Source organism: Coffea arabica, chromosome 4e (assembly GCF_036785885.1).
Source record: "Coffea arabica cultivar ET-39 chromosome 4e, Coffea Arabica ET-39 HiFi, whole genome shotgun sequence".
In the NCBI taxonomy this organism is placed as follows: Eukaryota; Viridiplantae; Streptophyta; class Magnoliopsida; order Gentianales; family Rubiaceae; genus Coffea; species Coffea arabica.
This window is the reverse complement of record NC_092317.1, coordinates 18466718-18479532: the sequence shown is the minus strand read 5'-3', so window position 1 is coordinate 18479532 and position 12815 is coordinate 18466718. Positions and strand designations below refer to the sequence as shown.

At 34.6% G+C, this 12815-nt stretch overlaps 1 protein-coding gene across 2 annotated transcripts; it reads left to right on the top strand.

Annotated features, from left to right (window-relative positions):
- Window positions 1-2974: 2974 nt before the first annotated feature.
- LOC113742566 (mitogen-activated protein kinase kinase 3) lies at window positions 2975-12090 on the top strand. Of its 2 annotated transcripts, none has more exons than XM_027270428.2 (10): window positions 2975-3171; window positions 4054-4190; window positions 4291-4545; window positions 5080-5298; window positions 5792-5929; window positions 6045-6212; window positions 8652-8765; window positions 10560-10667; window positions 10934-11025; window positions 11473-12090. In XM_027270428.2, exons 2-10 carry the CDS (start codon window positions 4089-4091, stop codon window positions 11831-11833), a joined length of 1557 nt encoding a protein of 518 aa, XP_027126229.1. In that variant the 5' UTR covers window positions 2975-3171; window positions 4054-4088; the 3' UTR covers window positions 11834-12090. The 2 variants fall into 2 exon arrangements, with proteins under 2 accessions (XP_027126229.1, XP_027126230.1); XM_027270429.2 differs by lacking the exon at window positions 2975-3171 and adding an exon at window positions 3245-3365.
- Window positions 12091-12815: the final 725 nt, after the last annotated feature.

The window sequence follows — 12815 nt, the reverse complement described above, 5'->3', positions numbered from 1 at the left end:
AAACCTTAATTATTTCCATCCTTGGAGGATCTCCATGAAGAAGTTCATGTGAACACCAATCGAGACTATGAGCTTATATGGTTTCGAGTGGACTTGAACTTTGCAAAGGTTATAAATTTTGTAAAGAATCATGATATCTTGGAACCATTTTTCATTAGCTGTCTTTCACATTAAAATCAATGAAAGATAATCCTTTCATAGGAAACACAATTTAATTTTTCCACCACATTGCATGTGTGTTTCTTACGTTGAACTTGCAATTTGGATCGAGCAATAAAAAGTGATGTTTATGAATTTAGAACACTTCTATAAGATAGACATCATAAACTAAGTGATTCTATAAATTTGGTGACTTTGAACCTTAGAAATATTATTTGAAAAGTTAACTTAATCATTAATTTAAGCTAATAATATCCATCTACCATTGCTTTAAAATTATTATTTTATTAAAGCACAATTTATTCACAGTCTATTATTTTTCCACACAAAAGTACCCTTTTGTCCTAGCCTACTACCACATTAAGATAACTAGTTCCCTTTCTTTTTTTTTTCGACACAGGGGTGTTCGGGTCAATTCTTACGGGGCCCGACTAATCCCCTGCGGCCCGGGCCCGGCACCCCAACCCTTTCACATCTTTCACATCTTTTGTTTGGTACGCGACATCATCGGGAAATGCAAAAAAAGGACAAAGCACCTTGAGAAACTTCCTTACCGTCTGTACTCCCTTCCGAGGTAATTTCCAATTGGAGGAAGTTTTCTAAAAAAACTCCCAAATTGTGAAAGTTTAAAAAGAATTATTTTTTAAATCTCATTCACTGAATGTATCTTGTGAGTATTGTCTTTTGATGACATATTTCGGCCCGTTTGGTAAATGAGTTTTTTGGATGTTTGTCTAAAATTTTATTGTAACTTATTATAAAATATATAGGAAAAATTTTTGAAGTATGTAAATTTTTGGATATTTTGAAATATATAATTTAGAAACTTTAAGAAATCTTTTGAAGTTACTGTAGGTAAAATTGTTAAAAAACTTGTAACAAATAAATTTGACAAAAAACTTGTTTGCCAAACAGGCTTCAATGACTAAGTTTTTCACTCGTATAGAAGAGTTTATAAAAATCGTAGTTATTAAACCCGACCCGGAGAGGAACCCGGTGAAAGAGGTGGGTCAACGGGTTACTGGTTCAACCAGTGGGTGAGTGGTCCAACCGGTGGGTTACTACATATATTTAAATATTATGTTTTATAATTTTTGATATGGTTAAAACTATAATAAACTATGTTATAGTAAATACTCAGTTAGTCCAATTTATTATAGAATCATTAATTCTTATAAGAATTAACAAAACCTAAATTTAATTAGTAATCTACCAAACTTCAAGTATAAAATTTTATCTAAGTGTAATTATCTAGTTTATTTTTGAATTTTAAGCACAAAAGGTTATTAAGAATAATATTTGTTTTTAAAATGAATTGTGTAATATGTTATTTTTTAAATCCATTACATAATTTATAGAATTTAGAGAATAATAAAATTTTATTAAAAGATTCAAAACAAATATTGTTTTGAAGAAATAAAATAAGAATAAAAATCTAATATATAATATAGAAGGAGTGAATAAGCACCAAGTGAGCTGCTAGGCTAGTGGTGAGTGCACGTAGCTTTTATGTTTGAAGTCTGAGGCTCGAATCAGCATTGGAGTATTTTCTAATCATTTTTATCGCAAAATCGGGTTCCTTACAAACCGTCCGGTTCAACCGAGTTGACCGGTTGAACCGTCGGTCCATTGAAAAGTCAACTGGTTTGGTGCACAAGCGATCCAATTACAAACTCAATCCGGTTTCATTGCCGGTTCATCGGGTTGACCGGTTGAACCGCCGGGCCAGGTTGGGTTTAATAACTATGATAAAAATACTAAAATTTGATATTTTTTTCTTTTTGAAAAAAATTCACTTTTTGGCAATTTACTCTTCCTCTTCCATTTGAGTAAATTTCCGAAGAGCAATAGTTTTCAAAAAGAGCTCCTTAGAGTTTTGAAATAACACACTTACTAAATGAGTTTTTTAAGCAACGTATTCATTAAATATTATATTTTAAGAAAAAAATGCCAAGACATGCAATGCATTTTGCGAATGTGTCTTTTAAGGAATTAACACATTCACTAGAAAGTGAGGATTGTACCGACATTATTTCCTATTTAGGGATCAATTCGATCTGCAATTGTATGCCAAAAACCTCAGGGGTTATTATGCAATTTCTTATAATAAAAGTCATTTATCCATTTCTTTTTGAGTAAAAAACCTTGGGAGTCTTCAAACTATTGCTCGTTATCTATTTTTGGCCCCTAATCTAAATTTTGTTTTTAATTGACCTTTAAACAATTAAAATTGCACATTTTAAGGACTTCCAGTGACTTTAGGCATAAATTTGGCTAGATTTAAAGGGCATTTTTGTCCATTTATAATTAAAGTTTTGGGACCAGCATCAAAAACCCTGAAAAAAAAGTAACCCTTCAATTTATGAAACACATCATTAGATTTTTCTTTACAAATCCTCTGAAAATCGAATTTTACGCAAAAGATTGTGATAGTGAAACTTTTAAATGACTGAAAAAAATACCAAATGCGAGACATGGTGCATTTGATAGTGAAACCATTAAATGACTAGAAAAAACACCAAATGCAAAACATGGTGCAAAGCTTTTTTCTTATGGGTAAAATTCGATTTTCAGATGATTTGTGAAAAAAAAATCTAATGATGTTTTTAAGAAATTGAAGGATTATTTTTTTTTCAGGATTTTCTATACTAGTCTCGATGCTTCAGTTATGAATAGATAAAAATGTCCTTTAAATCCGATCAAATTTATACCTAAAGTTAGCAGAAGTCCTTAAAGTGTACAAATTTAATTGTTTAAGGATCAATTGAAAATAAAATTTAGATAAAGGGACAAAAGTAGACAACTGTAACCGTTCAGGGGCTCTCCAAATTTTTTACCCTTTCTTTTTTCTTTTCTTCATTTTTTGACTTGGAAAAAAAACTCTCAATTACACTAATCAGGAAACTTTCTTTAATAAATCTTGACATCGAAAATCCTTGATACAGCAGAGATTCTGAACAAGAAAAATGGATTTTGAACTTTGAACAATCTTCCAAGATAAGGCTATAACAGGTTTGTTTCCTCCAGTTCTCTTTTGGGACATGTATTTTGAGTTTCTTCCACCTGGCAGAACTCTCAATTGTTTTTTTTTTAATTTGTTCGAAAATTTTACGGTTGGTTTTGTTGGTTGTACATCCCAGGTTGTTGTAATTGATCTGCAGTTTGAAACTGGAGATGGTTTGGACAGACTTTAGTAGTATTTTGTGGTTTGTGTCTGAATGATTCAAGTTTCTTTCCCAAACTTCCTCTTTTCTAGTTGTTGGCATTATCATTTGTGTCTGAATTCTTTAGTCTTGTTACAGTATTTGGTAGTATAAAACACTTATTAGTGAAATTTTGTAAAAAGGGGTGCATGTTGATACTTAATTTGTGAGAGGACACATTTTTGGGCTGTACTAATTTTTATCTGTGAAGTTTACCCTTGTTTGTGTTCATGGACCGTGCAATCTGTACAAGAATAAGTGCAAATGCCATATGTATAAATTGATAGGGGCAGGATCAATGATTGGTCCAAGAATTGTCAGAAATAATGAAAAGTAAATGGTTTATATGTGCGCATCGATGATACACTTTATATATGTCAAATGTACAGATGAATGTTACTGTAATTTTTCCAGTCAACTGTGTACAACAATTGGTCAGGATCCTGTATAAGTAGCCCAAAATTGTGCCATCTTTCTTCGGTATGCAGCTAAGTCCAGTCTTTTCACTTATTTGCCCTATGGTTTGTACTGAAGAGGTTTGTATGTGCGTGCGTCTGTGTGTATTTGATGAATTCAGAAAAAGGTGATATAGTTGAAGATCATAATTTGTTATAGTAAATTAATTTGTTGCTTGGAAGAGTGTCATCACACATTACATCTGTCATTTGTGCTCTTTTTCCCCTTTGTCCAGGAGAACAAGGTATAGAGAGATTGTTGGATGTTCCAATGGCTGGACTAGAGGAATTAAAAAAGAAACTTGTGCCACTGTTTGATGCTGAAAAGGGCTTTTCATCAGGGTCAACATTGGACCCTTCTGATTCTTGTATGGTAAGTTTCTCTGTAGATCACTTCCTGCTATAGAGAAAGATCATATTACGAATATGTTTCTTGAGATAATGCCAGCAATGAGTTTTTGATTCTTGTGCAGCTATCAGATGGTGGAACTGTGAACCTATTGAGTCAATCTTATGGAGTGTACAACATTAATGAGCTTGGATTGCAAAAGTGTCCTTCATGGACAATAGATGATTCAGACCGCACTGAAAAGACACACAGGTGCGCATCACATGAGATGAGGATCTTTGGAGCCATAGGTAGTGGTGCAAGTAGTGTTGTTCAGAGAGCTATTCACATACCCACCCATAGAATAATAGCCTTGAAGAGAATCAATATTTTTGAAAAGGTTTGTATCTGTCCTTTTCCACCTGTCTAGCTTTTTGATGCATTGGTCCCAGGTTTAATTTTTGAGTCTTCCCAATTTTTAAAAAATAATTTTGCATTCATGACAATTATACCCAACGTTATGAAGTTATACCCAGATTGACTACTCTCTTTGACCCCGTCTCCATTGTTATTATGTGAGCTGTCAATGCGGGAAACCTCTTACATCGAAAACTGAGGCTTTTGAAGGTCCTTGGGCTTCCCAAGGTTTACAAAAACTTTACTCAATTTATTCTTCATTTTCCTCTGAATTTGGATGCATGCACTAAAGTTTGTCTGGATGCTGTAAGCCTTGACAAAAAAAATCTGAAAATGGTAATTGTTCAATGGATAAGATTTGTAACTTTTAGTTACTTAGGTTGATAACTAACATATTAATGGAGGATTGAAACTCAATCTTGATATAAAGAGCATATGTGGTATGATTTTGTGGTTGGGAGATTCTTTTTCCTTGCTTCTTCAAAATCTCACATACATTGTACCATGCGCATATCAGGAGAAAAGGCAGCAGCTTCTTAATGAAATAAGAACCTTGTGTGAGGCGCCCTATCATCAGGGTCTTGTTGAATTCTATGGAGCTTTTTACACTCCAGATTCTGGACAAATAAGCATAGCTCTAGAGTACATGGATGGAGGTTCTCTAGCAGATGTCATTCGAGTGCGCAAATGCATACCAGAGCCAGTTCTTTCTTCTATGGTTCGAAAGCTCTTGCATGTAAAGACTCTTTTGAACTTCTCACTTCTTTTTGTTGGTGTGTAATCTGAGGACTCAAACATACTGAAATTCTCACAGACAGATTCAAATTCATGGCCACACACATGCAAAGCAGCAACACATAAGCAATAGATATTGTTATAGTAATTTTTCCTCTTTCAAGTTTGATGTTTGGGATGAGTTCAAACTCATACCCAGACACATGCAAAGCATAGAGACATAAGCAGTTATATTCTTGTAGTAATTTTCCTCTTTCAAGTTTGGTGTTTGCAATAAGTCCAAAATTTTGGTTTTTGAAACCATTTTTGACAACTAATCTTCTTCATTCTCTCTTCATCCGAATGAAGGACTGAAAAGGACCAGTGTGTATAACCCTGTTTGACAAGAAAAATCAAATCTGTAAACTCAACATGAACAGAACTGCTAAATATATTTCTGGATATGTATATTTTCTTTTTCTGCATAAACCTGTTCATATTTCATTTGTTTTCAGGGGCTGAGTTATTTGCATGGAGTTAGACATTTAGTTCATAGAGACATAAAGCCAGCAAATCTGCTTATAAATCTTAAAGGTGAGCCAAAGATAACGGATTTTGGTATAAGTGCTGGGTTGGAGAACTCAATTGCCATGGTGAGTTGTACAAATGTTTCTATATTTCCTAATAGTTAATTCCTGATGATAAAGAACCTCATTTCCATGGGCAAGAAATGCTACTATCCTTGTTATCTTCTGTTTGTTTTCCCAGTGTGCAACCTTTGTTGGGACTGTAACATATATGTCACCTGAACGAATTCGAAATGAGAGCTACTCATATCCAGCTGATATTTGGAGCCTTGGGCTAGCAGTTTTTGAGTGTGGTACAGGTGAATTTCCATATACAGCCAATGAAGGGCCAGTAAATCTTATGTTGCAGGTTAAAGTTCAATGTATCTCTGGAACTTCTATTTTAATCAATTTTGTGTCTGACTTTAGTATTTGCACAATATGTCAAATTACTAATCTGTAACTTCTGGAATTATTTAATTTGCTGTTTCCTAGAATTTGTGAATTTATGCTTTCTTTTTTCTTTTATTATCTAGCAAACTTCTTTACTTGATTGGCTTCCTTGCTTCTATGTGTACTTAGTTCATGTAAAAGTATGTCAATTCCAAAATACAAGTCTAACCAGCTTGCTTTCACCTGAAGCTCTGTGTTAGTTGCTATTTCCTAGAATTTTTGAATTTATGCTTTCTTTTCTCTTTTATTAACTAGCAAACTTCTTTACTTGATTGGCTTCCTTGCTTCTATGTGTACTTAGTTCATCTAAAAGTATGTCAATTCCAAAATACAAGTTTAAGCAGCTAGCTTTCACCTGAAGCTCTGTGTTGGTTGATATAGATTATGACTACTTGAGTTTAGTTGTGATGAAGGATCACTGTTTTCCAGGCAATATTATGTCCAATGCTTCTGTATGAATGGCTTGACCGCTAGTTTCAACTTTATGACATAGCCTCTAGATTATGATGTCTCATTGTAGCTGATCTGTAACACCTTTAACATGTGCTGGGATGGCATAGCCTTCATAGACCTTTTATTAACTGATTTTATTCACATTAGCCACCGATATATGATGCATGATCCATTTGGTAAAGATTTTGTGTGTTTTCATTTGACTGCTCTATTTGTACATTTTAGCCCTAGACGATGCACTTGCAATATGCAAAATTGCTTCATTGTGACTTTGTAAACAGTTTATAGTTTGATGTTTATGATGCTTTTTGAGGCTTCTTAAAAAAGCTGAATAGTTTAACATGTGATCTCTGAGAATTATCAATGTGATAAAGAATGTAAGGACAATATTAAATGCGTAATTTGGTAATTTCTTGTTTCCAATATCCCTGCTAGTATTTAAATATATTTTTTAAAATATTTTTGTTTGGGGGAAAAACGAAAATGGAGATTTTTAGTGTAGGCAATACTTCAGCAGCATTAAACATACCATGCGAACAGCAAATGTGTCCTTGTTTTCCTAAATAGGTTACTGTTTGCCTAACAGAGTTATTGAAAATAAGAAGAAGCAATAGTCATCCTGATGACAGCAACACTAACAAAACTAATATAAGATCTGCAACTCTTGAGTTTATCAGTTTCAGGAAGGTTTGCATTTTCAGAGTTACAGTTACCAGAGAATAGCTTGCTAAGAGGCTATTATAAGGCTGGGATGTTCCTTGTGGTCTAAGCTGTAAAATCTTACTATTCGTAACATGAATGGCAATGTTTTGGAATTTGGTGGCCATACACTTAAATATTATTGGCCATTTCACAATAAAGATTTCATATGGAACAATGCAACTGCAAAATTGCTTCAATGTGCCAGCAATAGAAATCTAGATGAACTAACAGGGTGTGGGAGACAAGTTTTTTCCTTTTCATTTTTTCTGAAAATTTATACTTCTATGCTGTTCATTAATATCTCTGGCCCCAAAGCATTCATGTGACCTTCTAACTTTAGGCTGCTGAGGTACAGAGAACAAGCAAAGGTCCTGCAGGATGGACAAGTTGAATGCGTCCTTCATCTTCTTCTTTATTCTATCTTGTTATTTGAGTAAATACTTCTCTGATAACAAGGCCTGCTGATTTTACCGCCATATTTATCATCTACAGGGATATTTCTGGAGAGGTCTGGGTTTGGTTCTAACCGATGGGGTTAATGTATTAAGTTTGTGTTATACAAGAAACTTGCAACTGCTATGCGACATTTATGTTATGCTATGTGGAACCAGTTGAGAACAGTTGTGATCAAGCATTTGCAGGATTTTGGCTTGTCTGGGTTTTTATATTTGGGTAGAGAAACAGATACCTGCTTCTGACCTGAATTTGTTTAGCAATAAATCGAAAACCTTGCTAATAATGCCCTTTTTCTTTGTTCTGTATTCATGATCAATATTTATGCTCCCTTATGGTTCAGAATTTATGCTGCCTGACATCGTTAGGTATTTGAATAAGATCTTATATGCTCTGTAGTTTACTTTTGTTTATTAATGTATCAACTTTTAGGTTGTCTAGTTTTTAGCATATTCATATTATTTTCATGTCAAAGGCTATTCACCGTTTTAAGATGCATTGGCAATAGGTGCTAGGTTATCTAAATGTAAGTATCCATAGTTTGATACTTTGTTCATTACATGTTGTGTAACAGGATCTCCACTTGCAACTAATCACTTTTTTTAAAAAAAAATTTTCCACTTGCCGAGATAAAGTTATGGGTACCAGGCCCTTGTCTAAGCAAAAGTTGGGGAGACTAATGAACAGCGTATTTCCGTTTTACTTCCCATATTTCATAACTCCATTTCACTAATGATGGTGATGACAGATTCTGGATGATCCATCTCCATCACCACGAAAGCAAGATTTTTCTCCAGAGTTTTGCTCATTTATTGATGCTTGCCTAGAAAAAGACGCAGATGCAAGGCCAACAGCTGAGCAGGTGAACCAAATTTGACAATTGGATGTTGGTCAAAACTTAAACATTCCACACAAATTTGACTATGTTCTAATGTTTTTGAGATTCAGATTATAGGCTTTGATATTCTTCTTGGTAATCAAATTCATGACTTCTAAAATGCGAATTATATGGTCTGTGCCCCTGCTGCACTTCAAATAGCATGGCTAATAGGATTTTATTTTGGCAGCGTGAGTGCTTGTTAGTGTCCCGATATCATGGTCTGTACTGAGGTAAATGCAGCAGAAATTTATTTTAAAAAATCTGTCGTGAAATGTCTAATACATCATGTCACTGGGTTTATATATCAATTCCTTTTATTACCTTAAAAAGAAATGCATAACTCCCCTCACCTTGCATTGGCAATGATCAATAGAGTTGTTGGTTTTGCTGAAGATAAAGATAAATTTTGTATCATGCTGGATTTGAAAGTTTTGTTGACCGAGGTTTACTTTTGATAAGTACATTTTTTTTTTCTTGTGTTGAATATGTGTGAAAGTATACTGCTAAACTGTTGAACCTCAATGTGCACAGCTTCTCATTATTGCAATTTGAATCTCCTTTTGTTGCTTTTGTTAACTTTCAGTTTGATTAATTCAACCTAAGAGTCTAGAGTGCTCAGTCGATCCAATAGTAGGAGAAGATAATCCAAGGCACCATTCGGATTGAGGGAATGGGAGGGAAAGGAAAGGAGAGGAATTGGAGGGATTTGGTTTTTGTTGTTTGGATTGATTTTTGAGAAGGGAAAGGAAAGGATATGGAGGGAAAGGGAGGGGAAAGGTCTAGTTGTTTTGCTGAGTTATGGTTTCCGCCCAAAAGTCGGAAACGGAGGGAAATGAAACTAAATTACTTGATTTAAATTTTTTAATAGATCAATTTTTTTCATATCTTTTCTAGTAAATTAACGCTTGATCTTTTCTTTTCCTTTCTTTTCCTTCTTCAATCCAAACAAAAATTCAGTATTTCTTTGCTTTCCTTCCATACTTATTCCAAACAAGATGGATGGAAACCACTTTCCTCTACTCTCCTTTTCCTTTCCTTTCCCTTCCTTTTCTTCAATCCAAAAGGTGCCTAATTGAATGCTACATCTGCACACAGTTTGTACCTTAGTTTATTTTCCTCATTTCAAACTTTGTTTTATCTGTATTTGATTATGAAGTTATAAGTCTGCATGTTCCCAGTTCATGCTAGCATAATCACTATTGTTAAAGCTCTTGAAAAATAGTATAGATGAAGCATAATTCTCTTTCAAATGATTGCCTTGGGTTAGGGAAGACTGTTTTGAGATATAGAAAACAAAATTGTTTTACATCAAGAGGATAACCTTTTCTAGGTGTATCTACTCAGAGTCCTCTTTTAAGTTGATACCTTCAGAATTAAAGCATGAGTAGACCATAATCAATCCATTCAGCCATTGCAGTGATTTAGTCAATTCATTTTGATCCTGCTCAACGTCGTTTCAACTTTAAAGTGGCATATTTCACTGGTTTCGGCATTTTGTTGGCTGTTAATTCAGGCAGGTATCCATATTGTCCTTTCTGACCACAATCCTAGCATATCTATTTTCATATGCAGGGCATAGGGCATTGAGCAGGTCTAAATAAATCCTACATATGAATTGCGGTTTAGATATCCAATATCTTTGTCATCTGACTTGTTTAGCTCCACGATTCTACTGTTTCACATTGATTTAGTATCTAATGCTAGTATGGTATATACTTAATAGTATTCAGGCTTAATATTCTGCGTTCTACTGATTTTTGAATTTTGCCACTGCAGCTTCTTGCTCACCCATTCATTGTCAAGTATGAGGATACAGCTGTTGACTTGGGTGCTTTTGTACGTGGAATTTTCGATCCCATACAAAGAATGAAGGATCTAGCGGATGTAAGTTAAATAGTTCTTCAATATTGATAACCTACTAGATTCATGTTAAACATTTCCCTTACTGAACATCTTAAATCAAGGGCGATTAAGGCTCACCTGGTTGTTTACTTCTATCTGAATCATGTTAGCCTCAGCTCAAGATGGAACTATTCTATCATTCATTGTGAGCTTGACTTGTGGATTGCCTATTATAAACTGTCGAGCAAGAAATGACGGAAAAAGAAAATATTACTGCTAATAGTTGTCTTGCCATTTTGCTTGACCAGATGCTGACAATGCATTACTACTTACTCTTTGATGGATCTGAAGATCTTTGGCAACATACAAGAAAATTGTATGATGAGCGTTCAGTTTTCAGGTACCTGAGGCATTGCATTCCATATAATTTGGTTGCCTCAAACCCGGAATTTTTTTTTCACTTATAAAAAGTATGCACTCTCTACTTGCAAGAGAGTTGGTCTCAGTTTTCATTTGGAGTCTAGATTTTTACCAGAGTATAATCCTAAACGATCGAGTACTTATCATGGGACATCGTGGTGGTGTTTGCTTTAATTGCTGGGAATTTATGGCCTTTTACAGTTGTTTGTAGTGGTTTTGCTGAGTATAGCCTACCATTTTTGGATGCATGCAATACTCTTAAATGTAGTTTAGCCGTGTTGTTCCTAAGAGGTTAGCATTAAGGCAAATAATGGTTAACATGATTAGAAGTATGCATGTTTTGCTTTCAAGTATTCATTACTACAGATCTCTGTGTGCACATTTAGACAACCAGGTGAGCTTAAAAAGATATCTGTGATTGTTGCAGATTCAGTGGAAAAGAATATGGTGGGCAAAATGACATATTTGCAATATTGTCAAACATTCGTAGGACATTGGCTGGTGACTGGCCTCCAGAAAAGCTTGTGCATGTTGTTGAGAATCTCCAATGCCAGGGTCATGGTGAGAATGGACTAGCAATCCGTGTCACAGGTTCATTTATTGTTGGGAATCAGTTTCTGATATGTGGAGATGGTATTCAAGTAGAGGGTCTGCCAAATTTTAAAGATATTTCAATTGATTTACCTAGCAAGCGAATGGGGTCATTTCAGGAGCAATTTATAACAGAACGGGGTAGCAGCATTGGCTGCTATGTCATAGCAAAGCAAGAGCTTTACATTGTTCAATAGAATTCAGAAAATAAGTTGTTCTTTGCCTAGATAATTTTCAAGGCAGTTCACTGTTTTCGGCCTAATCAAGTAATGTTGCTAGCTTTGAAAACCTATGTAAAGGATCATGCTTGCTGGATCTCTTATGGGCAAGGCATCATGCTGTTTTCCTCTGCATATCCGGCATAATGATGTTTATATGTCAGACTTGAAATTTGAAACATTAAGTTGTAGGCTATGTTTTTTAATCTAATGAAATCAATTAGCTTTCCGTGTCATGCTTTACTGAAGTAACATCTATAGCTTCATATGATGCTTAATGATCTTCAGAGTCTTCACAGTTCACTAACTTCACTGTTTATAACTCCATGATCCTGTTAATTAGGCGTGCTAAGGGGATTTGTCATTTTTTCCCCTTGGCATAGTTCTCATGATGCCTAATCCTTCTTGTCGACTGAACCTCTAGCCGAACATGACTTTACAGTTGTAACTTCAACCTGCACCACAGCTCTTTGGATGTGTGCATGAGGTTCCTTGACTATGACGTGCACCTTCTGCAAACGCTGGAGATTCAGTTACTTTGGAGGATCTCTGATATCTTTTGCTTTCGTGATCAGGTTGTTAAGATATCATTGTACAGAAGTCACAAGGATTTAGCATTTCCAGAGAGTAGCAGCAACGTCAAGTACTAGTGAATTCAGGAACCGTTGAATATTCGGACAATCAAATGATTAAATGGAGGCAAATAAACAATTCCAACTTAGTAGTTTTGAATCTGAATTGGCAGCAGAATTTAAGAGTTTGTTTGCTAGCTTATGAAACCAGTTCTTTTGATCAGGTCTTAAAGGTCAAAAAGTGTTCAAAAGCATAATCAAAGGTGTGTTTAATAAAACTAAAATCTAAAATTTGAATTCGTTAAATTATTGAATTGTTAAGTACTGAAATATTAGCATTTGAACGTATTTCTTATTAAGTGATAAGTGAACTACTTATCACTTATTTT